The sequence below is a fragment of the Heliangelus exortis genome, chromosome 2, assembly GCF_036169615.1.
Source record: "Heliangelus exortis chromosome 2, bHelExo1.hap1, whole genome shotgun sequence".
Taxonomy (NCBI): Eukaryota; Metazoa; Chordata; class Aves; order Apodiformes; family Trochilidae; genus Heliangelus; species Heliangelus exortis.
The window spans coordinates 150,510,494-150,533,386 of NC_092423.1; the positions used below are offsets into that span (position 1 = coordinate 150,510,494).

General features: G+C 52.1%; 2 protein-coding genes across 15 annotated transcripts; one reads left to right on the forward strand and one right to left on the reverse strand.

Moving 5' to 3' along the window:
- Window positions 1–18: 18 nt before the first annotated feature.
- LOC139793615 (protein brambleberry-like) lies at window positions 19–6,654 on the forward strand. Of its 14 annotated transcripts, none has more exons than XM_071738562.1 (11): window positions 19–531; window positions 1,566–1,702; window positions 2,260–2,401; window positions 2,489–2,596; window positions 4,112–4,279; window positions 4,360–4,545; window positions 4,637–4,724; window positions 5,006–5,111; window positions 5,292–5,399; window positions 5,744–5,826; window positions 5,972–6,306. In XM_071738562.1, the coding sequence occupies exons 2-11, from the start codon at window positions 1,577–1,579 to the stop codon at window positions 6,114–6,116; spliced, it is 1,260 nt and encodes a 419-aa protein (XP_071594663.1). In that variant the 5' UTR covers window positions 19–531; window positions 1,566–1,576; the 3' UTR covers window positions 6,117–6,306. The 14 variants fall into 14 exon arrangements, 12 of the variants coding, with proteins under 12 accessions (XP_071594663.1, XP_071594664.1, XP_071594656.1 ...); XM_071738563.1 differs by having other exon boundaries at window positions 5,006–5,067; window positions 5,290–5,399; XM_071738565.1 differs by lacking the exon at window positions 19–531 and adding exons at window positions 1,944–2,129; window positions 3,255–3,995 and having other exon boundaries at window positions 1,409–1,839; window positions 4,360–4,724; window positions 5,006–5,067; window positions 5,290–5,399; window positions 5,972–6,654.
- Window positions 6,262–12,365, reverse strand: GFUS (GDP-L-fucose synthase). The gene is made up of 11 exons (XM_071738568.1): window positions 12,193–12,365; window positions 10,227–10,382; window positions 9,990–10,104; window positions 9,633–9,761; window positions 9,479–9,552; window positions 8,834–8,967; window positions 8,625–8,689; window positions 8,349–8,415; window positions 8,182–8,261; window positions 7,884–7,983; window positions 6,262–6,818 (listed from the first exon to the last, which is right to left on the reverse strand). The coding sequence occupies exons 2-11, from the start codon at window positions 10,367–10,369 to the stop codon at window positions 6,763–6,765; spliced, it is 963 nt and encodes a 320-aa protein (XP_071594669.1). The 5' UTR covers window positions 10,370–10,382; window positions 12,193–12,365; the 3' UTR covers window positions 6,262–6,762.
- Between the last annotated feature and the right edge of the window lie 10,528 nt (window positions 12,366–22,893).

Genomic DNA, 22,893 nt, shown 5'->3' on the forward strand with positions numbered 1-22,893 from the left:
AAGGGCGGGTAACTGCGCAGGTGCGGCACCGGCACCGGCACCGGCACCGGCACCGGCACCGGCACCGGCACCGGCACCGGCACCGGCACCGGCACCGGCACCGGCACCGGCACCGGCACCGGCACCGGCACCGGCACCGGCACCGAACAGGACAGGGACACCGGACCGGAGATAGACCGGGACCGGGACACCGGACTGGACCGGAGCGGAGACCGGGGACCGGACCGGAGATGGGACCGGGATGGGACCGCACCGGACCGGAGATGGGACGGGACGGGACCGGGACACCGGACCGGACCGGACCGGAGACCGGGGACCAGACCGGAGATCGGATGGGATCGGAGAGATCAGATCCGGACCGGAGATGGGACGGGACCGGAGACTGGGGATCGGACCGGGACAGGGGATCGGGGACAGGACCGGAGATCATGACGGGACGGGACCGGACCGGACCGGACCGGACCGTACAAGACTGGAGTTCGGGACGGGACCAGACCGGACCGGACCGGGTCCGGAAATCCGGACGGGACTGTACTGGACAGTAGAAAATGGGGGGGACCGCGATCTCCGGTGCTTTTCACCCGTCCCGAGTCTGACCAAGGGCCGTGGCACCCTCGGGTGTATTGAGGAGGGGTCCCCCTATAATGGGAGGGTCCCTTCATCTCACAATGGGGGTGCCCGCAATTGGGGGGGGGTCTTAACCCTTTCACTCAATTTGGGGGTGTCTCGGGGGGTTCCCCATTCTGTTTCTTCCCACAAGACCCCCCCCCCCCCCCCCCCCCCCCCTCCCCCTTATGCTTCCCCTGGATGTATTGGGAGGGTCATCCCCCCGTCCCCCCCATGGTGGGTCCCCCTTTACCTTCTCCCTGGATTTGGGGGTTTCTTGGGGGGGTCTCCACTCTGTTTCTGCCCACAAGACCACCCCCTTATGCTGCTTCTGGGTGTATGGGGGGGGATGTCCTCTCAATGTGGGGGTTCCTCAACCCCCTCCCTCAATTTGGGGGTGTCTCAGGGGGCTCCCCACCCTGTTTCTGCCCCATCATGCTGCCCCTGGATATATTGGGAGGCCCCCCCCCCTCCCATAGTGGGTCCCCCTTTCCCCTCTCCCTGGATTTGGGGGTGTTAAGGGTCTCCCCACCCTGTTTCTCCCTACAGGACCCCCCCCAAGATGTTTCCCCTGGGTTTCTTGGGGGGGTTTCCCCTCAATGGGGAGGTCCCCCTATCCTCTCCTTGGATTTGGGGGTGTCTCAGTGTGGTCCCCACCCCCTCCTTCCCCCTAGGACCCCCCCTCCTCTTTCCCCTGTGTGTGTTGGAGGGGGATGCCCTTAGTGGGGATGTCCCCCAAACCTCTCCTTGGATCTGAAGGTCCCTTAGTGTGCTCCTCACTCTTTTTTTTTTTTTTTTTTTTTTTTTTTTTTTTTTTTTTTTTCTCCCCACATGACCCCCTGATCATACTCCCCCGGGGTGCAGTGGGGAGGGTCCCCAATGGTGGTGTGTGTCCCCCCAACCTTCTTTTTGGATTTGGAGGTGCCTTAGGGTGTTCCACATCCCATTTCTCCTCACAGGACTTCCCATCATGGTGCCCTGGACCTTCTGGGCTCTGCTGCTCCTCTGTTTCACTACCAGGTTTTTCAGCTGCCTGTGCCTTGGTACCCCCCTGGAAGATCTGGGGACCTCCCAGGAGCTGAGGAACCTCCAAAAGGTTGGGATCCACCAGTTCCAGGTTGAAGCCACATCCCAGAAAGTTTCACCCCTGGTCTCCTGTCACCATCATGGCTTTTCCTCCAGGGTGGGAAATAAGGCACCAAGCCACAGGTGGACCCCTGCCCCCCAAACATGGTAAAGTGCCAGGACAGGGCACCCCAAATCTTATTTTCTCCAATTCCACCCCAATTCCTATTGTAAATCCTACACAACCCTACCCTAAATCCTAAACCTCACAGCAGCAGAGCCTGAGCAGCACCCAACTGCCTCTCTCCTCATTCTGGGGTAAAACCAGCCCTCCTGAGTCCATTTTCCTTGCTGCAGACTGAGGTTTCCCCACTCCTAAGCCCGATCCCACATCTCATCCTTGCTCAGTTCTGAAGTCTTTTTCCCAAATTTCTTTACCCCAGCGTTGTTGGATGGAGGTAAAACACTGGGGGTGTCCATGGGGAGAGCCAGCACCCCCCTGGAATGTGGTGGTGGTGATGGTTTGGAGGGGGGGGTGGTGGTGCTGTGGGGCTCCCCCCATCACCACCATCCCAATATTCATCCCAGGAGGAGTTGTGGGAGCATCTGGATGGGTGGCTGAGCCCAGAGAACCCTGCCAACCCCAGCCTGCAGCTCCTGGATGAGACCCTCACCCCTGGTGAGCAGCTCCGGGTGGCTCAGCTGATGGAGGACATCATCCAATGGATGGGTAAGAGCCACCAGTTGGGATGGTGCTGCTACTGCCTCACCCTGTCCCACCCTCGGGACCAACCCAACCTCTTCTGTCTCCATACAGGCAACATGAGCAGATGTGGGGCTGTGGAGCTCCAGGAAGGACACTGGGTTGTCCCTCCAAACCCCCACCAGGCAGAGGAAAAAGCTTGGGATGTCCATTCCCAACGAGGTGGGAACGCAGCAACCCCCACCCCCCCAGCTCTTTTTGCACCCTGGTGAAGCTTCTCCAGCTCTTCCCAACATGGGAAAGGGAAATAACATCTGCCAACTGGGCACTGGGACAAATGGGCACCAAGCTTCAGATGGAGCTCAGGGAGGAGCAGCTGAAGGAAACTCTCTCTGGAGGGGAGGGGGGGATCTGGGTGACACCACTGATCAAAAATTAGAGGTGAGATAAAGGCAACTCAAAGGTGAGCAAAGAAAAATTAACAGTGAGGTAAAGATGATTCAACCAAACGTCATGAGAAGTAAACAGTGAGATGAAGGTGACCCAATCAAACCTCCCATGAACTGCTCCTTGCAGGTCCCCTTCCTGAACATCACTTTTAAAAACTGGGTTTCACAGAATCCCAGACTGGTTTGAGTTGGGATGGATCTTTAAAGATCATCCAGTTCCAACCCTCCTGCCATGGGCAGGGACACCTCCCACCAGCCCAGGGTGCTCCAAACCCCATCCAACCTTCAACACTTCCAGGGTTGGGGCAGCCACAGCTTCTCTGGGCAACCAGGGTCTCACCACCCTCACAGCAAAGAATTTCTCCCTGAGATCTCATCTAAATCTCCCTTCTTTCACCTTGAAACCATTTCCCCTTGTCCCATCCCTCCAGGCCCTTGTCAGAAGTCCCTCCCCAGCTTTCCTGGAGCTGGAAGTTGCTGGGGGACAGGAGGGCAGAGCAGCAGAAGGTGTGAGGGTGTCAGATGTTAATGCCATGGAGTCACAAAATCATCATGGTTGGAAAGGACCTTCAAGATCATCAAGTCCAACCATCAGTCCTACACCACCTTAACCACTAAATCATCTCCTGAAGCACCACGTTTGCCCATTTATTTATTTTTTTTTTAATACCCCCAGGGACTGTGACTCCACCACCTCCCTGGCCAACTTGTTCTAATGCTTTACCATCTCTTTCAGTGAGAAGTTTTCCCTAATATCCAACCTGAAGCTCTCCTGGTGCAGCTTGAACCCAGGGACTCAAAGTCCACCATGAGCAGGAGGCTTTTTCAGCACACCCAGCACGGAATCCATCCTGACACCTAATTCCTTCAGCAGGGATTAGAGCTCATCCCAGGAAAGAATGCAGAGGGAATTTCAAAACTCTTTGTTTTTCCTTCCTCTGGGCAGGAGATAAAACCTACTTTTCAAGATGTTTGGATGTTTTATAATTGCATTTATTTAACATCAATTTTAATTATTTTGGGATGTGTTACCAGTGTGTTTAAGATCAGTTTTAAAAAGTGGGCTTTGATGTTTGGTTTTTATTGCATTTAACTTTATGTCTAGAAAACATCTCACATTTGATGGAGTCACCTTTACCTCCCGGTTGATTTTTCCTCTTCCTCACATTTTAGTTGAGTCATTTGATTGCCCCAGCATTGAGTTGGCAGTGTTGAAGTGTCTGGTGGCCCAGTTGTCCCAGACCATCCTAACACATCCTAACACAGTACCCATCTGCTCCCCATGCAGAGTCCAACACCTCTCTTCTCCTGGCCCAGCAGCACTGGATGGAGGAGATGATGGAGAAGCTGCAGAAAGTCAACCAGAGCCTGGGGCTGCTGCTGGTAGCCATGGAGGGTGCACAGAACCAGCTGGAGAACCATCTGCAGGAGCTTCACAGTGTCCTTGAGCCATCTGGTGAGCTTGGGATGGGTGGTTGGAAGGTGGATGGGTGCTGCTTGGTGCCAACGTTGATGCTTTTGCTCCTTATCCCACAGGTAGCAGCCCAAGTGCCATCTCCACCTGCATCCTACAGGGCTTTGGGGTGCTGGTTGGGCTCCTGGTGCCCACACCACCCCGTGCTGTCCTCCTCCTCCTCCTCCTCCTCCTCCTTGCCTTCAGCACCCTTGGTGACCTCCTTGGCATCCAAGCACTCACCACTTCCCTGCTCCTCTCCATGGCAGGTGGGGAATGGGTGCAGGGGGGACCCTGGGGATGCTACAAGGGTGGGTTGAGGGTCCTCTTGCCCTCTCCCACCCTCTGGCCATCCTGCAGGACAGTGTCTGGTGACTGCCACCCATCGTGGTGCTCAGAGAGCCTGGCCAGTGTCTCCCTGTCACCAACTCACCTCCACCCCGGAGAGGTAAGAGTTATTTGATGGGGAATGGGCACCTTTTGGAGCTGCTGGACACCCATCTTGGATGTCCCATCCTGCTGTCACCTAGCAGAGGTCCCCAGGGTGGGCTGTTGGTGCAGGATACATCTTGATAATTTCTTTGCAGCTTTTGGGCACCTCCTCTCACCTCCCTGCCCTATTTCTGCCTGGAAAGGAGGAGGGTGTAGGGGAGGCTGGGGAAGGGTCTGCCATCCTGATGGGGTTGCCACCAAGGTGATGGAGCTCCAGATTTCTTTCTTCCCATGCAGGGGACACGAAATGGAGCTGTTGCAGGAGGAGCTGGACAGGATGGGAATAAGCTGCCTGCAAGGTGAGAGGAAGCTGAGCAGGAGGGATGACCATGAGGTGGGAGCTGTGGTGGCTTAGCAGATGGGTTTGAAGCCTCAGCACGTCCCCATCCTATGCTGGAATGTGTGTGTCACCCCAGAGTGTCCCCAAGCTCTGCTAGGACAACACAACCCCAGGGTGTCCCCATCCAACAGGTGGAGACAAGGATGCTTGGAGTGTCACCACCCATGTCATGTTCTTGCAGAGCTCTCATGCCTGGAGGAGCCCCCAGGGGTGGCAAGGGACCACCCTGGCTTAGCAGGGAAGGTGTTACCCACCCCCAGTGGCTGGAGGACAAACATGACCTTGTGTGGGGTAAGCTTCAGCTTTAGGGGAGTTGTTGGGTGGAATGTCCTGAGGTTGGGCCAGACCCTGCTCCCAGGGGCCAGCTGGATCCCCCCTGAAGGTCAAGTCCTCTAGGGATGGGGTGTCCCCATCACGACTGCACCTCTGGGTGCTGAACACCCCAATGGGAGAAGAGCCAAGGCTGAGGATGTGATGCCCAGAGAAGACTTTTGGGTGGAATGGGTTATCCTCCAATAGCCAAGGCACCAATTCTGTATGACTTACATGTCCCCAGGGGACAAGGGACATCTCCTGCAGGACAGGAGGGTCACCAGGGATGGAGGATGCCCTGTCTAACCCCCTTCTCTGACTAGGTGAAGCCAGAGCTGACCCTGGGAACCAGAAAGAGTTGGGAGCCCAAAGCCTACAACCCAAAGCAGTCCATGACCAGCGATGTGTGAGTGCCAAGAGAGAGGACATCCTTTCTCCAGGGACATGTTGGGCCTGGTGTCACCTCAGGGTGCAGCCAGTGACCTGAGAAGTGGAGGGGAACAACCCCTCTGGCACCTGCTTGGGGTGCTGATGGGTCTTTTTTTCCATAGGTCCTTGATGTCCCCACGGTCCCCATGCCAGGGGCTCACCAAAGCTGGGCAGAGGTGCAGGAAGAAAGCCATCCCTGGGCAGGACTTCTGTCATGTCCATGGCACCAGTCAAAGCTCCTGCATGGATTCACCACCCCATCTTTGACCCTCTACCCCCTCCCAGAGGGATTTTTAACCCTTTTGTGGCTCTTCCAGATGCTGGTCAACACATGGTGGCTCAGGACCCTAAGGGTGCTTTTTAATGTGGGTATGGGACCGTGCTGCAGGGCAGATGCTCCTCATCCCACCAGTTTTATGCTATTTGCATATATTTCAATAAATGCCATATCTACATATATGTGTTCTGGTCTCCCACCATCCTGATGCTGGAGGGGGCTTCAGGACCATCCCCATGCACCAAAAGCGACAGCAACTGCCCAGCTGCTGTTCCCTGTGCTAGAGGAACCTTGATCACCTTCCCTTTATTACTGCCTAATTACAGGTAATTAGCAGCAAAGCGCATTATAGCTCTACCAAAGCCACCAACCTCTTGGATGGTGGTGGCTTCACTTGGCTGCTACCACTTGGTCTTGGGGGTCCCAGCACCTTAGGGGTGCCTTGACCTTCCTCGGTGTCCTGCACCACTCCCAGCAGTGGGCAGGAAGGTGGGAGCTGTTGACTGGGCTCTGCCCCCCCCCCCCCCACATTTTTTTTTACTTTGGAAATGTCACTTTCACTGTTCCCAACCCTGTCCTCTGCCCCAGCAAAGGACAACCCTGAGATGAAGAGGATGATGCCCTCGTGTTGGTCCATCACTTCCTGGCATCGGCGTAGTTGGCGCTGAACCAGGCACAGGTCTCCTGCACAGCTGGGGAGGGAGAAGGTGGGATGGGTTTGGGGGATGCTGGTTGGTCATAGAATCACTTGAAAGGTTGGGCTTGGAAAGGGCCCTTTTAAAGGTCATCCAATCCAACCCTCCTGCCATGAGCAAGGACATCTTCAACTAGACCAGGGTGCTCCAAGCCCCATCCAACCTGGGCTGAGACACTGCCAGGGATGGGGCAGCCACAGCTTCTCTGGGCAATCTGGGTCAGAGGCTCAGCACCCTCAGAGCAAAGAATTTCTTCCTAATGTCTCATCTCCATCTCCCCTCTTGAAGCTGGAAACCCTTCCCCCTCAATCCATCCCTTCAGGCCCTCATCCAAAGTCCCTCCCCAGCTTTCCTGCAGCCCCTTCAGGCACTGGAAGGTGCTCTAAGGTGTTCCTGGGAGCTTTCTGCAGGCTGAACAACCCAAATTTTCTCAGCCTGTCTCCAGAGCAGAGCTGCTCCAACCCTCCCATTATCTCTGTGACCTCCTCTGGACTCACTCCAACAGGACCATCCAGTCCAAGCCCTATGCAGTGAGCAGAGACACCTTCAACTAGATCAGGTTGCTCAGAGCCTCATGCAACATTTCCAGACATGGGGCTTCTAGAACCATTCTGGGTAACCTGAGGCAGTGTCTCACCACCCTCATCATAAAAAAAAAAAAAAAAAAAAATTGTCTAGTCTGAATCTCCCCTCTTTCAGTTGAGAACCATCACCCCTTGTCCCATTAGTACAGGCCCTACTACAGGCTGTCCCCTTCTTTCTTAGAAATCCTCTTTGGGAATTGAAAGGATGGACCACACTGAATTTTTTAGTGTGAGGGTGGTGAGACACTGGCCCAGGTTTCCCAAAAAATTTTCTCCCTAGAAAATGTTGAAGGCCAGGTTAGATGGGGCTTGGAGCAATGTGGTCAGGGGTCCCTGCATATGATAAGAGGGTTGGAACTGGATGATCATTGAGGTCTCTCCCACCCCATTTGATGATTCTATGACCACCCTGGTGTCACCATGGCTAATTGCAGTGGTAGAACCTCTGTGTTTTGTGAAGCCCAGGCCCATCTCTCACCTTGCTTGAAGGGAGTGAAGTGGAAGGTGGGCAGGTAACGCCGCAGCTTGGCGTTGCTGGCTGTCTTCTTGAACTGCCCATCTGCTTTGGTGGTGTCAAACTGGGAGGGGGAGGATTAAAGGAAACAAAGTGGTAGAAAAGATCCCATCCTGCCCCACCCTGTCCTGGTGGGGGTAGTGGGAGGGATGCTCCACAAGCACCCTCCTATGGAGCCCCTGGTGGAAGAGGGGGACATGGGGTGGTCCCCCCCATGCTGCAGAGCAAGGAGGTGGAGGGGTCAGGTTGTGGTGAAGGATACAACAAGCTCTCCTCTGAAGTCCATAGCCTCAACAATTGTTTCTGCTGCCTCCCTGATGGAGACTTCATCTTCTTCTCCCACTGTGGAGAAGGGTGTGATGGTGGCTGTTCCCCCATCCTCTTGGAGGGAGGGTTATGAGGGGAAGAGGGGGGCAGCTGGGGGCTTACCTGACAAGATGATGGGTTCCACTTCATCATATTCCCTCAAGACCCAAAGGAAGAGCCGGGCCAGGTCCTGCAGAGGGACAGATGGCTCTTGGAGGGTGGCTGCCATCCCCTAACCCTCCCATTGCAAGGGGACCCAACCCTGAAGATGGCCAGCCCTGTGCAGGACAACTCAGGTGGGCACAGACCTTGCTGAGGTTCATCTGACCCCCCCCTCCAACCCCATGATTTGCCCTCCTCGAGTTGTGGGAAGTGAGTGCTCCCCAAGACTATCCATACCAGTGAGTAGATGAACTGTCTCCTGGGCTTGCCCGTGCCCCAGATGGTCAGAGCAGAACCATTCTCTGCAGGAGGAAGGAGAGCAAGTCCATGAGCCACCTCCACCTGACTACAGGGAGGGGCAAAAAACAGACAACCCACAAAAACCAACCCAACTCTTCCCCCCTCCAAAAAAAAAAAAAAGCATTAAGAAGTCCTGTGGCACTCACGTTTGGCCAGGTAGACCTTATGGATGAGCCCTGGCAAGACGTGGCCATCCTCAATGTTGAAGTTGTCGTGTGGCCCAAAGACATTGGTTGGGATGACAGCGGTGAAGCGGCAGCCGTGCTGCTCAAAGTAGCCCCTGAGTGAAAGCAGGGGGGTTTCCACCAGCCACAGCACAGAGCTCTCCCCAGAAGAACCCAACCAGCAGCATCTCCATCTGCTGAGCCCAGGTTATCTCTGCCCAGGAGCCCCAGGGAGGGGGGGGGATTCCCCTTGACCTGTAGTGAGATGGGGGTTGGTCTCTCCTCCCAAGGAAGAAGCAATAGGACAAGAGGAAACGGCCTCAGGTTGTGCCAGGGAAGGTTTAAATTGCACGTTAGGGACAATTTCTTCACCCAAAAGGTTGTCAGGCCCTGGCCCCAAGGCAGTGGTGGAGTCCCCACCCCTGGAGGGTTCTAAAAGATGTGCAGATGCAGTGCTGAGGGACCTGGTTTAGTGGTGGTCTTGGTAGTCCTGGGTTAATAATTGGACTTGATGACCTTAAAGGTCCAACCAATTTCCAACCAAAGGGATTCTATGATTTTACAACCAGAGGGGGCTTGCAGCCCTCAAGGGCTCCTCCATGTCCCCATCCCACCCCACCTATTCACCTATTCTGGATGTCAATCATCCTCTTGGCGTAGGAGTAGCCGAAGTTGGAGCTGTGAGGTGGCCCGTTGTGAATCTGGGGACAAAGAGAGCAGGGAGTTAAAGCAGGGCAGGGACATCCCTGGGACATCCTGCATGGGGGCTGGAGATGCTCACCATGCTCTCATCAATGGGGTAGGTGGTCTTGTCTGGGAAGATGCAGGTGGAGAGGCAGGAGACCACCTTCTGCACCCCCGTCTCGTACGCCGCGTGCAGGACGTTGTCGTTGATGTGGATGTTTCTCCTCTGGGGATGGAGAGATTTGGCAAACCCACGGGGTGGGGACCCCCAAAACCCTTTTACCCTGTGGTTAATAACTTGTTAACAACCCTGGAAACCAGAGGAACCCTGGTTTGGCTCTGGGAGCAGAGCAAGCAGTGCCCCCGTGTCCCCACATCCTGGTTGGAAGAGGGCAGGGGAGGGGCTGCAACCCCCACAGGGACCCCGATACTCCCCGTTTGCCCAGGTTCTCACCCAAAAATCCAGGTTGTAGCGGATGTTTTTGAAGAGACCCCCAACCATGGCAGCCAGGTGGATGACATGGGTGGGTTTGTGCTGCTCGAAGAGGGCTTTGGTCTCCACAGCATTCCTGGGATGGGAAATTTTTTTTGGGTGGGGGTTCAGTGGCATCAAAGGAGGGAGACCTGGTTGGGGTGTCTGGGGGGTGGGAGGGGTTCCCAAAGGAAAACCCAGGTCCTGGGTGGCACTCACGTCAAGTCAGCATCTCTGGAGGACACGAAGATCCACTCTTCATCTGGCTGCCCTTCACCATCAGCCACCACCTTCTCGATGGCTCTCCCCACCAAACCAGTGCCACCAGTCACCAAGATGCGCTTGGCCACCGCTGCCTCCATCCTGGCCAAAACCCTGCACGGAGTGGTTGGGGGGGTTTAAATCAGGGTCACCGTGGGGTACACCCCACTATGGACCACCAAGATCCCCCCCACCCTGGTGGCACACAGCATCACAGAATGTTTAGGTTGGAAGAGATCTCCAAGATCATCCAGGTCCAACCTTTGGCCATCATCTCACTACTAAACCAAAGTGACAGCTCAGTGGGATTATTTTTCTTTTGGTGGTCTTAAATTTTTTGGGTATTTTTTTTTTGGGGGGGGGGGGGGAGTGGGTGGGATGGGGTTTACCCCTTTCTGCTGTCAAAAAGCGAAATAATAAAAAACAAAAGGAAAGCAGAACCCCTGGGGGAGGAGGGGGTGTTTGGTGGCTACAGAGCCCAGGCAGCAAAAACTCATCAGCTGGAGCTGTTAATTTCTGAAATTGGCCACAGGCTCCTCCTGTGCAGGTGTCACCTGGGCTGGGGACAGATCCTGCCACGTGGCACCAGATGGTGCTGCTGGGAAGGGAGGTTCACCCCATATCCCCACCCCCACCCCCCTCCAAATCACCCCCCTGCACCCTAAATTCCCCCCCCCTGCACTTCAAATCCCAGCTCTGCACCTCAAATCTCCCTCCTGTACCCCAAATCCCAGCTCCGCACCTCAAATCTCCCTCCTGCACCCCAAGCCCCAGCTCTGCACCTTAAATTTTCCCCCCACACCCCAGCTCTGCACCCTGAATCTCCCCCCTGTCCCCCAGCTCTGCACCCCAGATCTCCCCCCTGCACCCCAAGTCCCAGGTATGCTCCTTAGGTTCTTCCTCTGCACCCCAAATCTCCCCCCTGCACCCCAGCTCTGCACCCTGGATCTCCTCCCATACCCCCAGTCCCAGGTCTGCACCCCAAATCTCCTCCTACACCCCAAATCCCAGACCTGCATCCTAAAGCTCCCCCTTGCACCCCGAATCTCCCCCCTGCTCCCCAAATCCCAGCTCTGCACTGCAAAGCTCCCCCCTGTCCCCTAAATCCCAGGTCTGCACCCCAAATATTCCCCCTGCACCCCAAATACCCCTCGTGCACCCCACATCTCGCCTGCACCCCAGATCCCAGGTCTGCACCCTGAATCTCCTCCTACACCCCAAATCCCAACTCTGCATCCCAAATCTCCCCCCAACACCCCACACCTCCCCTGCACCCCAAATCACAGCTCTGCACCCCGAATATCCTCCTGTACCCCCAGTCCCAGGTCTGCATCCCAAATCTCCTACACCCCAAATCCCAGCTCTGCACCCTGAATCTCCCCCCTGCACCCAACACCTCCCCTGCACCCCACATCCCAGCTCTGCACCCTGAATCTCCCCCTTGCACCCCAAATATCCCCCCTGCACCCCAAATCCCAGCTCTGCACCCCAAATCTCCCTCCTGCACCCACCATCCCAGGTCTCCATCCAACCCCCCCCCGCACCCCAGATCTTCTCCTGCACCCGAAGTCCCATCTCCACACCAGGATCTGCCCCCCGGGTCACTCCCGCACCCCGAAACCCCACATCTACACCCAGATCTGCACTCCACAACTCCCCCCTCCTCCCTTGCACCCCAAGCCCCCAGGATCGAGCCCCTCGTCTCTCCCGTACCCCAAAACCCAGCCCCACCCCCCTCTTCCGAGCCTCCCCTGCACCCCATCCCCCAAACCCCTTCCCTTAGCACCGTCCCAGAGCCTCCCCCCGCCCTCAGGAGCTTCCCCCTCCCTACTGTCCCCCCCCACACCCCCTGTCACCCCTCAGACGAGGGCGCTGCCCCCCAAAATCCCTCCCTCAGGGGGTGTTTGGGGGGGTCCCGTCTCACCCCGCCACGGGGCTCGGCTGCGTTCGGCTTAGCTCGGTCGGGCTCGGCTGATTTCGGCTCAGCTCGTTCGGGTTCGGCTAACTTCGGTTTAGCTCGGTTAGGTTCGGCTAAATTCGGCTTGGCTCAGTTGGGCTTCGTCTCGTTCGGGCTTCGGCTCCGTTCGGTTCCGTGGGCATCGGCGGAGCTCGGCTGTCTTCGGCTCGGTTCGGCTCCCAGCCGCTCGGCCTTCGGCTGTGTTCGGCTCGGTTCGGCTCCCAGCCGCTCGGCCTTCGGCTGTGTTCGGCTCGGTTCGGCTCCCAGCCGCTCGGCATTCGGCTGGGTTCGGCTGCACTCGGCTCGGCCGCTCTTCTTCCCTCCGCCATTACCGGACGGAGCCGCTCAGCTCCTCGGGAAATGGAGTTTGCACCCTTTGGGTCACCCACCTCGGTATCGGGCACGGTACCGGTACCACCACCCAGCACTTGCAGGGGTGATCCAAGCCCAGACACACAGGGAAAGGGAGGGGGTATAGAGGAAAGCTAAAGAAACCGGGGTTGTTCAGCCTGGAAAAGGAGGAGGCTCTGAAGTAACTTTCTGGCAACCTCCCAATATCTGAAGGGGCTACAAGAAAGCTGGGGGAGGGATTTTTGTATGAGGATGCAGCGAGAGGAGAAGGGGAAATGGTTGAAAACTTGAAGAGGGGAGATTTAGGTTGGACATGAGGAAGAAATTCTTTATTTTGAAGGTGGTGAGACCCTGGAACAGGTTTTCCAAGGAAGTTGTGGCTGCCCCATCCCTGGAAGTGTTGGAAGTTCAGGTTGGATGGGGCTTGGAGCAACCTGGTTTAGCAGAAGGTTTCCTTACCCATGCAGGGGGTTTGGAACTGGGTGATTTTGAAGGTCTCTTCCAACCCAAACCATTCTATGATTCTACGTTCCACACACCCCCTCCAGCCCCTCACAAAGGCTCATCCAAAGGGATTTCCATCAGGAAAGGTTTCATCATCTTTGATGCGTTTCAGCCCAGCTGAAAAACGAGGAGGAGCTTTCCAGGAGGCAGGGGATGGTTTCAGGGAGGCACAACCCTGTCTTCCAGCTGACTTTTCACCTCAGGTTTTCTGCCAGGACCTTGCCCCTCCTCTAAATTAAAATGCTGACAAATGGGATTAAGAGAGGAGAGACAGCCAGGAGTTAGAGAATCATCAAACGGTTTGGGTTGGAAGGGACCTCAAAGATCATAGAGTTCCAACCTCCCTGCCATGGGTAGGGACACTTCCCAGCAGCCCAGGTTGCTCCAAGCCCCATCCAATGTGGGCTTTGAACACTTCCAGGGATGGGGCATCTACAGCTTCCTTGGGCAACCTGTTGTATGGCCCTGGTGTTGAGGAGCAATAGGATATCATGGCTTTTCAATCCTATCCACCTGGGTGAGACCTGGAAGAGGAACATTCCTTCTTCCTTTGGGAAAGTCTGAGGAAAAACCAAATCCTTGTGGACTTCCTTCCTAGAGGAGGGTGTCCTTTCACACCCCTGAACATCCGAAGATGTCACCTGCTAGCATCACCATGGTCACATCCATCCCCTTTCCCACCTGGGTGAGTCCCCAGCTCTCCCAGGGATTTCCCAGCTCTGAAATCTTGCTCCCACAAGTGACTCCAGCCCTGGTGCTCTTTCCTCCCCCCCAACTTCCACGATACACATGTGGAGCCAGGGATGAAGCACTGAAACTCCTTCTCCACCTTGGCTAATTCCTCCTCTGCCCTGCAGACAATATCACCTTGAGACACCAAGGTTTGGGAAGAAGAAACCTCACCTGATGTTTCCTGTGTGTTTGGCACTCCAACTGCACCTGCTTGAGGCAGAGGGATGAATTCCAACCACCTCAAACCCAGCTGCACCCAAACTTCCAGATTGCCACATGATTAAATTACGGAATAGAAGGGTTTGGGCTGGAAGAGACCTTTAAAGGGCACGTAATCTAATCCCCCTTCCACGGAGAGGGACATCTTTCACCAGGTTGCGTTGCTCAAAGCCCCATCCCACCTGTCCTTGAAGACTTCCACTGATGGATCATCCATCCAGGGAGATGCCAAAGGCCAAGGAAGATATTATACACGTGCCAATGGGAGGATGAGAGCTTCCTGCTGCATCCCACGAGCTTTAGAGACTAATTAGGGGTAAAATGTTTCATCTGAGGAGTTGCTGGGAGGTGGTGCAGCTGGAGCTGCTGTGGCAGCAGCTGAAGAACCACAGTGCTGGATTTAAATATGGTAATTCTGGAGGTAATTACCAGAGCAATGTTAGGGCATGGGAGGAGATCACAGGGGAGGGCTGCACGCTTGCCAGTGACCACATGGGTTGGAGCAGGGCTCTTTTCTTACTGAAATACAACCCAAGCTTCTGATATTATCTACCAAGATCTTATGAGCTGAGGATGAAAGCCTGGAGGAGGCCCATGAGGTCAACTGGGCAGGTCTTCTGCATGACACAAACCAAAGGGCAGCCCAGGACCTTGTAGCAAGCAGGATGAAAGCTTGGATGGCTTGGCCAGATCCCATCATTGTTGGAGAACCACTGCTTCCCCTGGTGTGTCGTTTCCATAATGAGGCGTCCTTCTGGGTGACCTCTTTCTCCCAGGCTGCTCTGGTTTCTTTTCCAGTCCCACTCTCTGCCCTCCCCATTCCTCCTCCCAGGAGTGGTGAGGCAGATGGGTACAAGCTGCCTGGATGCAACCCACCCAAGGATGGAAGCTGGCTCATGATGGTGCTGCCAAGCTCCAGGAGTTCAGGTGAGACACGCTGACTCTGCACATCTATTTCCCTTTTGGATTTCAGTTTTATGACTTTTTTTTTTTTTTTTTTTTTTTTTTTTTTTAAAGTCTTGTAGGTAGACAGCAGCCCAGCAGGAAGCCCCTTTCCAGGTCAATACATCTTATGTCTCCCTCCACACATGATTTCAGCTGGATGAAGCCCATTTTGTCCCCAGCAGCTCCAGTTGAGGGTTGCTCCTCACCAACATGCAGCCCTCTGGAAATGGGAGAGTTGTCCAAAAGTGGGACAGCCATGGGATAGTCCTGCAGAGCCACAAAGGGGAGAGGCTGGAATGGGAACAAGGCATGTGCTGGTCCATCCATTCTCTTGGCAGAGGGCAGCGTGGCTACGAGCCACCTCCCAACGCTCCCTTGAACACATTTGAGCTGACTGTGCCCAAAATGAGCAGCTCTGGAGCAAGTTTGGGCTGAGACATCCTCTGAAGCATGAGGCAGACATCCTGCTGGGCCTGGCTGCTCGGGCATGTCACTGGGCTGTGGGGAGGTGAGATCCTGCACCCATTTCAGTCCAAGGGCTGATGTCAAGCTGGATAAGCTCCCAAGGTGAACAATTATCACCCATCAGAACAGTTATTGCCTCAGTTTCTCTTCTCTTGATTAGGCATTAGCTGAAATAAGCCCCTCAAGGCCAAGGAAAAGTGTCTGCAGGGGAGATGATACACTAAATCACCAGAAATAAAAAAAAAAGAAAAAAAAAAAAAAGGCCAAACAGTTCAGAACCCTTTTCCCCTCTCCTCACCTGCCTCCGAGGCAGGTGATGTCTGCTTTTGAAGGTCTTTTTTTTCTCTTTGGCAAAAGCTGCTTCTTTGAGATGAGGCTGACTCCAGCTGTGCACGGAGCTCTCCCACACTCTGGATTCCAGCTGCTCTCTGAATTTGCTTTTTGATGAATATTTCAGTGTTGCCAATAAGCCCTGGAGACTACGAGCTCCTGCCTCAGCCCAAAGCTCACCTGTTTTGCAGGAGCCTTTTATTTTTTATTTAAAGACAGTGAAAAATGAAAACAACAAAGGAGAAAAAAAAAAAAAAAAAAGAGAGCGAGAGGCATTGTTGATCAGCAATTTGAGGGCACCAAAGAACTTTGGTACCCAAAGATCTGTGTTTCAGTGCCTAGTTGGGGGAGTTGTTCCAAACATCAGACAGATGGTGCTGGGAATGCTTAAAAAAAACCCCAAAACTCTGTGTAATGCCAGTGGTATATTTTTTTAATTATAAAAAATATTGTTTAACAGTTTTTTGGGGGGAAATGCAAATATCTGGGAGGGGGAGGGCAATTGGACAGAAAGCAGCTTGGCAGAGAAAGATCTTGTGGTGGTGGTGAGCAAATGGACCCTGAGGTGGCAATGCACCCTTGTGGCAAAAAGGGGCCACCAGTCTCCAGGGTGGTTTCAGGAAAAGTGTTGCCAGAAGATTCAGGGAAATAACTGTGTTTTCTCAACACTGGTGAGGTCTTGTGTGGGGTGCTGCATGGGGTTCTGGGCTACCCAGTCAAAGAAGGACATGGACTCAGTGGAGCAAATCAAGTGCAGACCCAACAAGATGCAGAATTTGGGGGGAGCACCTTTCCTGTGATTCTTAAAGTCTCCATCCTTGGAGATACTGAAGAGAGACCTAGACAGCTGAGACTTCACGTCACCAGAGACAGACACAGGGGACCAAAAGGTCTTTTTTTTTGAGCAAGTGATGGACTTGTGTCACATGCTGCAAGCCATCAAACACCAGTGATGGTAGTGACATATGTTGTAGAAGCCTTGTTGCCCTTTTCTGGTGGCTTACTGAGCCTTGGCTTTGTGCCAGGTGAGGTTTAAAGAGCCTTTGGAGAAGAAAGGAAGAGGAGGTGTCTCAGCCTGGGGTGGTGGAGAATTTTATTTAGAGGAACAAAAAATTAATGGAAAGGCAGGAGTGTACAGGAGAAAGAAGCAGTTCGGATGTCTAAGGAGGACAAACCTTGTATGAGATAGGTCTTGCCAGAAAAGAAAAATCGTTCTTCCCCAAAGTGGCACACAAAGTGTTCTTCACACAAAGTGGCAGTGGCACACTGGAGGTCCCTGGTGGGCTTTTGCTCATGGTAAGATGGGTGCAATTTGACACAACAGAGAAAAGCAGGAGGTCCATGGGCGATCTTTCCAGGCAACCCAGATGTGTTCCATTCCCATCTTGCTTGGTGCCTTAAGAGGAGAACCATGGATGGTGAGCCCATGGTCCAGAAACAATCTGGAGGGACATCCTCAATCCATGCCATGGATTCTAGGATGTGGGTGGTTGCTACCAGAGGTGTTGCTATATCTCCATCTCTGGAGATACTGGAAACATGATGCACGTGGTCCTGAACAGTCTGCTGGAACTGACAGTGCTTACACCATGTTGAGTTGAACTGCATCATCTGCAGAGGTTCCTCATCCACCCATAAATTCTGTTTGCTGAGATTTTGCTGGCTGTGATGGCCAGCATGGGATGAGAGTTGGTCAACTGCCACTAGGATCTTGTGTCAGAGGCATGGGTAGAAGTGCATGAGCATGTGGAAGCTTTTTTTTGGGCAATTGGAGGGCTTGGGTCAAGTTTTGGAACCTCACCTGTGCTGAGAATGGGTGGTAGTGTTTCTAGAAGGGAAATACTTCTAAGAGAGACTTTGTAGCCCTTTTCCAACCACCCCACTGGGCCCTTGAGTGCTGGCTCAGTGCTGGCTGAGACTAAACAAGCCTTGGAAGAAGAAAGGAAGAGGAGATGTATCAGGCAAGGATGCAAGAGAAAATTATTGAGGGAAATAACTGAGAGAAATTTTATTGAAAAAGAAGAGGAGAAGCCAGGAGTGCCAAGACGAAGGGAGCAGGTCTGAAGTAGTGCAACCATTAGCTGACATCTCTTCTGCAAGATAGATCTTCCCACATCACCAAGGTCTTGTTGGGAAACTGTCTGGAAGAAAACAGACATGTGAGCAATCCTGACTGTTTAGCTTTAGCTAGAGTAAGCTAAGGGCCTTGAGACCCAGTTGCAAGGTTACTGAAAGATGAGCTATGGGAAAAAGATAAGGGAGCTGGCAGCAGAAAAGAAGAATAACAGGATAATGATGTAGCCAGCAGAAGTTCTGTGAGAACAAGATTTGTGGCCAAGATATAGCCACCTGCAAGGTATCTTTATATAAACAAGGGCTCTATATAAAGTGAGTGTGAATTGTTAATGACGACTTCACTTTAACCATATTGGTGACTACGTGTTGTCCTTAAGCCTCTGTGGATTTTCTACATTTGGTGCCTGAAACAGGGACCCTCTTGCTGTTGCTTCCAGGAGCGATGAAGACAGCTGGGATGAGAGGGTAGCGAGAAAGCCAACCAGAGCAACGGTGCGGCAAGAGCGGAGAAGCCAGTTGAAAGGAGACTGCTGCCCCGGGCTCTGTGTAGCTGGTGCCCGGCTACGGAACGAAAGAGGTACCTCAGAATTGAAGAATCTCGCCAGGAAAAAGGTGAGTGGCTGGGGAGGAGATGGGGTCTACACTCTCTAAAGAAGAAGAGGCAGTAGTTAAGCTCCTCCAATGTATTCTCTCTAAGAGAGGTTTATCACACGAAGGCAGGACCTTACGTGAATTACTGAAATGGGCACGGGATAGAGACTTGATCCCCTTGATGGGTACTGTTTTTGAGTTACCTACTTGGGAAGCCATAGGTACTGCCCTATGGGATAAAATTAGTGATGGAGATAAGGAGGCAGGATGCTTAGCCGCACTCTGGAAATTGATTAGAGAAACCTTAAGAGAAATGAAAAGTGAAAGAGCAGCAGCCTCAGCGTTTGCTGCCTTAGCGCCTGATCTACCAATACCGATGAATGCTCAAAATATGGACTTGACCTCTAAACAGTTATTTGAGACACCTAAAGAACCCCCACCAGCACCTACAGGGACTATACTGATTCAAGCTCAGCCAACTGTGCCATTTGACCCTGGAGGGTCAGATGAAAAGCAAAAATGGGACTGAGAAGCAAAACCAAAAGCGACCGAAAACACCACCAGAATTGTTGGAGGACCCAGAGGGAGAGAAGCTGGAGAACACAGGTGAGGAACCTTGGAATGCAGACCCCCCCTCCTGCCTGCCTGCCACGGCTCCCGAACACTCTGCCACCGCTGCCTTCCTCTCCACCTCTGATGCCTGATTTATCTTCTTGACCACAGTTGCCATCAATTAATCCTCTGCTTCACCTGTCAACACCATCAGTGCCTGCTATAGAGCAACAACCAAAGAAAGAACTGAGACTTGGAGACAAGCAACTAAGGGAACTGCTGAAGAAACTGAAAGAACTGAAGACCAAGGATGAGTATATCCCTGAAAAAACCCTATTTTTTTGTTCTGGGGAACACCCCGAACAACCCAGGGGCACTAATCCATTTTTACCCCCTGAGCCGTTCCCTATTCCTGCTCCTACTTCCCTTAACCCTTTAACACCTCAAACAACCCAGGGGCACTAATCCATTTTTACCCCCTGATCCATTCCCTATTCCTGCTCCTACTTCCCTTAACCCTTTAACACCCACTGCTCCACCTCTTCCAGATCCAACATGGGGAGGGGAGGGTGGTGGTGGTGGGGAATAACGGGGGTGGGGGTGGGAGTGTGTATCCAGTAACTAGGTGGAAGGGAATTATTCAAAATGCTATAGTTGAAGGAGAAATGGTTCCCAATATGGGTCCGATGGCTTTTCCAGTGATTGTGGGACCAGGAGGAGGAGGTCAATAGGTCGCATTAGATTGGAAAATGATAAAAGAAGCCAAAGGTGCCATTACGCAGTATGGTTTGAAATCATCATTTACTCAATCTCTTTTGCAACATCTTTTTACTGCTCAATTGTTGATGCCATATGACACAAACCTGCTCATTAATACTCTGTTAACTCCTTCTCAACAACTGCAATTTCATCATAAATAGCAAATGCTGTGTGAAAATGCAGCTGTGATTCCTAGACAGAACACCGATGCATTATACGGAGTGCAAGCACAAATGTTACTCTGTGCTGGTCCTTTTGTATGTGCAGATTTGCAGGCATGGTTTCAAACTGAAGTGTTACAACTTTCACAAGAATTGGCGTACAAAGCTTTGCAAACTGTGCATGATCCTGCACAAGCAACCCCCTCTTTTACAAATATTAAACAGGGGGGAGCAGAGCCATATCCGAAATTTGTGGATCACTTACATTCAGTGGTAATATCGCATCCCGATTTGACAGGAGAGATGAAAACAAATTTTTTTTTATATGTCAGCATATGACAATGCTAATGAAAAAACTAAATGTGCATTAGGACTACTCCCAAAAGGTGCTACAGCAGCCCAATTGTTAGAAGCTTCTGAGCAAATGCTAGAAGCAGATAAAGCTGCTTAAGGACCATCGTTGCAATATGGTCCTCAATATTGATGTATATTGTGGTGCATGGTGCACTGGTGTTTCATACAGAGAAAAAAAAAAAACAAACAAAAAAAAACCCCAAACAAACAAACAAACAAACAAAAAAAAACCAAAAAAAACCCCCTTGGTTGGTAATTATACTTTTGGTTTGGGAGGTTATACCACTTCATTTTATCTTAGGCTAACTTCACCAGATTTTAGTAGCAATATCATTTTGTTTTTGAAACTTCTAGTGGTTGTTGTTAATTTTTCTCATATATTGGTGAGGAGTGAAAAAAACCAAAAACCAAAACACAGTCATGAGAATGAGTATGCCTTTTTGGAGGCCGAGAGTTGCTGCGGAGAGTGGGAGCTGCTCCTCATACAGAGAGCACCCCCCATTCCTGCCTCCGCAGCTGCTTCTTCCCCCCAATCACACAAGGGCACAACTCAGGTACAGCCGGTGAGCATTGCCAGCGTATCTGTTACAGCTGCAGCTGCTGTGTCTACCCCTACAGACACTGCTGCTGCTCAGAAAATGAGCCCTGCTGCAGACGCAGCAGCAGAGAAAAAAAAAAAAAAAAAAAAAGGGGGGGGGGAGGGGGGGGGAAAGGAGTGTGCCTTTGCTGTTTAAAGGCTTGGAATTCTGTCTCTAAACAATTTTATTAGGCTTTTTTGGGCCTCAATTTGGCGACCATGGAGGAAACCAGGACTCCACCGTGCCGTGACCCGGGGGGGGTCTGGGGATGCTTTTGGGGCCCCCGATGAAATTTTGTCGAATAAGCCTCCTCTACCCTCTTGGCTCTATGTGCCAGTGGACACCAGACCTTCCTCATACTAAAAAGGTATTTAAGTCCTTCCACTGCAGTGTGAAATGTGCTTTTTGTATTGTATTGTATTGATAACAGGCTTTTGTTAATGTTGTAATTCATGTGATCGTTTATATCTTGATTATGGGATCCCTCGTCTACATGTTGATTGTTGATTGTGCTATTCTGTTGCACTGCTAAGCAGATGAACTTAACTTCTGGTATTTTAACACAGATGCTAAAAGATGTTGATAGTGTCAGACATGCAGTTTTACAATATCGTGCTGCTACTGATTTTTTATTGTTAACTGTTGCATATACTGGGTTAAATGAATGGTTAAATCGCTTAAGGATATGGGGATAGCTTAGAGATTTAATTAGACAAGGTTTATCATTTATATATGTTATTATTGGTTTTGATTATTAGTATGTCATTATTGCTTTTGTATTATTAGTATGTTCTTTATGGCAATGTATCGTTAGCATGTTATCTCGCATGATGAAGTAAGACAGAATTGCTCAAAACCAAAAAGGGGGATATGTTGGGAAACTGTCTGGAAGAAAACAGACATGTGAGCAATCCTGACTATTTAGCTTTAGCTAGAGTAAGCTAAGGGCCTTGAGACCCAGTTGCAAGGTTACTGAAAGATGAGCTATGGGAAAAAGATAAGGGAGCTGGCAGCAGAAAAGAAGAATAACAGGATAATGATGTAGCCAGCAGAAGTTCTGTGAGAACAGGATTTGTGGCCAAGATATAGCCACCTGCAAGTTATCGTTATATAAACAAGGGCTCTATATAAAGTGAGTGTGAATTGTTAATAGACGACTTCACTTTAACCATATTGGTGACTACGTGCTGTCCTTAAGCCTCCGTGGATTTTCTACAAGGTCTTCCTACCTTTTGCTACGAGAAGAACACAAGAGGTTCCCTGAGCTCATTGGCTTGTGAGAAGGGCAATGAAGCTAAGGTCATGTCAGGCAAGAAAAGGCATGATGGTGAGTCCTCAGTTCAGGTCATGAGTTACAAGGTGAAGGAGATTGATATCATGGCTTATGGGGAATGTTCTTAGCCAGATTTGCAGCATCCTCTACCTCCAAAGCTGTATCCCAGGCTGTAATTGTGTAGACAAAGAAAGCTGGTCAAGAGTGCTCTGCTATGGGGATCTTGTGCCACAGGTATGAACAGAAGTTGATGAGCATGTGCAAGGTTTTGTTTGGGCAGGCGAAGGGCTTGTGTGAAAGCCTGCAAGGCCTCCTGTGCTGCTCTGTCTTGTGGTTCCTGTGGTCAAATCAATTAAAAACCGTCTTGCAGGCCTTTTACACCCATCCTGGTTGGATCTTGATCCTTAATTTTGTTCTTTTTGGGGCTGGATGAGCCATGGGGAAAGAAAGGAAGAGGAGGCGTGTCAGGCTTGGATGCAAAAGAACTTTATTGATTGAAAAGCAGAATAAAAAGGCAGGAGCATTAATGTGGAAGGGAGCATATCTGAGGTGCAAACAGTGCAACCATCAGTCGGCGTCCCTTGTGGAAGACAGATCTTGCCAGAGCACCAAGGTCTTTGTGCCTTTTGATGTGAGGAGAAGAGAGGAGATCCCTGATGTAGTTTGGCTTGTGAGAAGGAGGTATCAGAGGAGGAGGCATCAGAAGAGAAATGGTCTCCCTTGATGTGGTGGGTTGCAGGGTGCAGGTGTTTGCTGTCATAGGTTGTAGGGAGGGCCC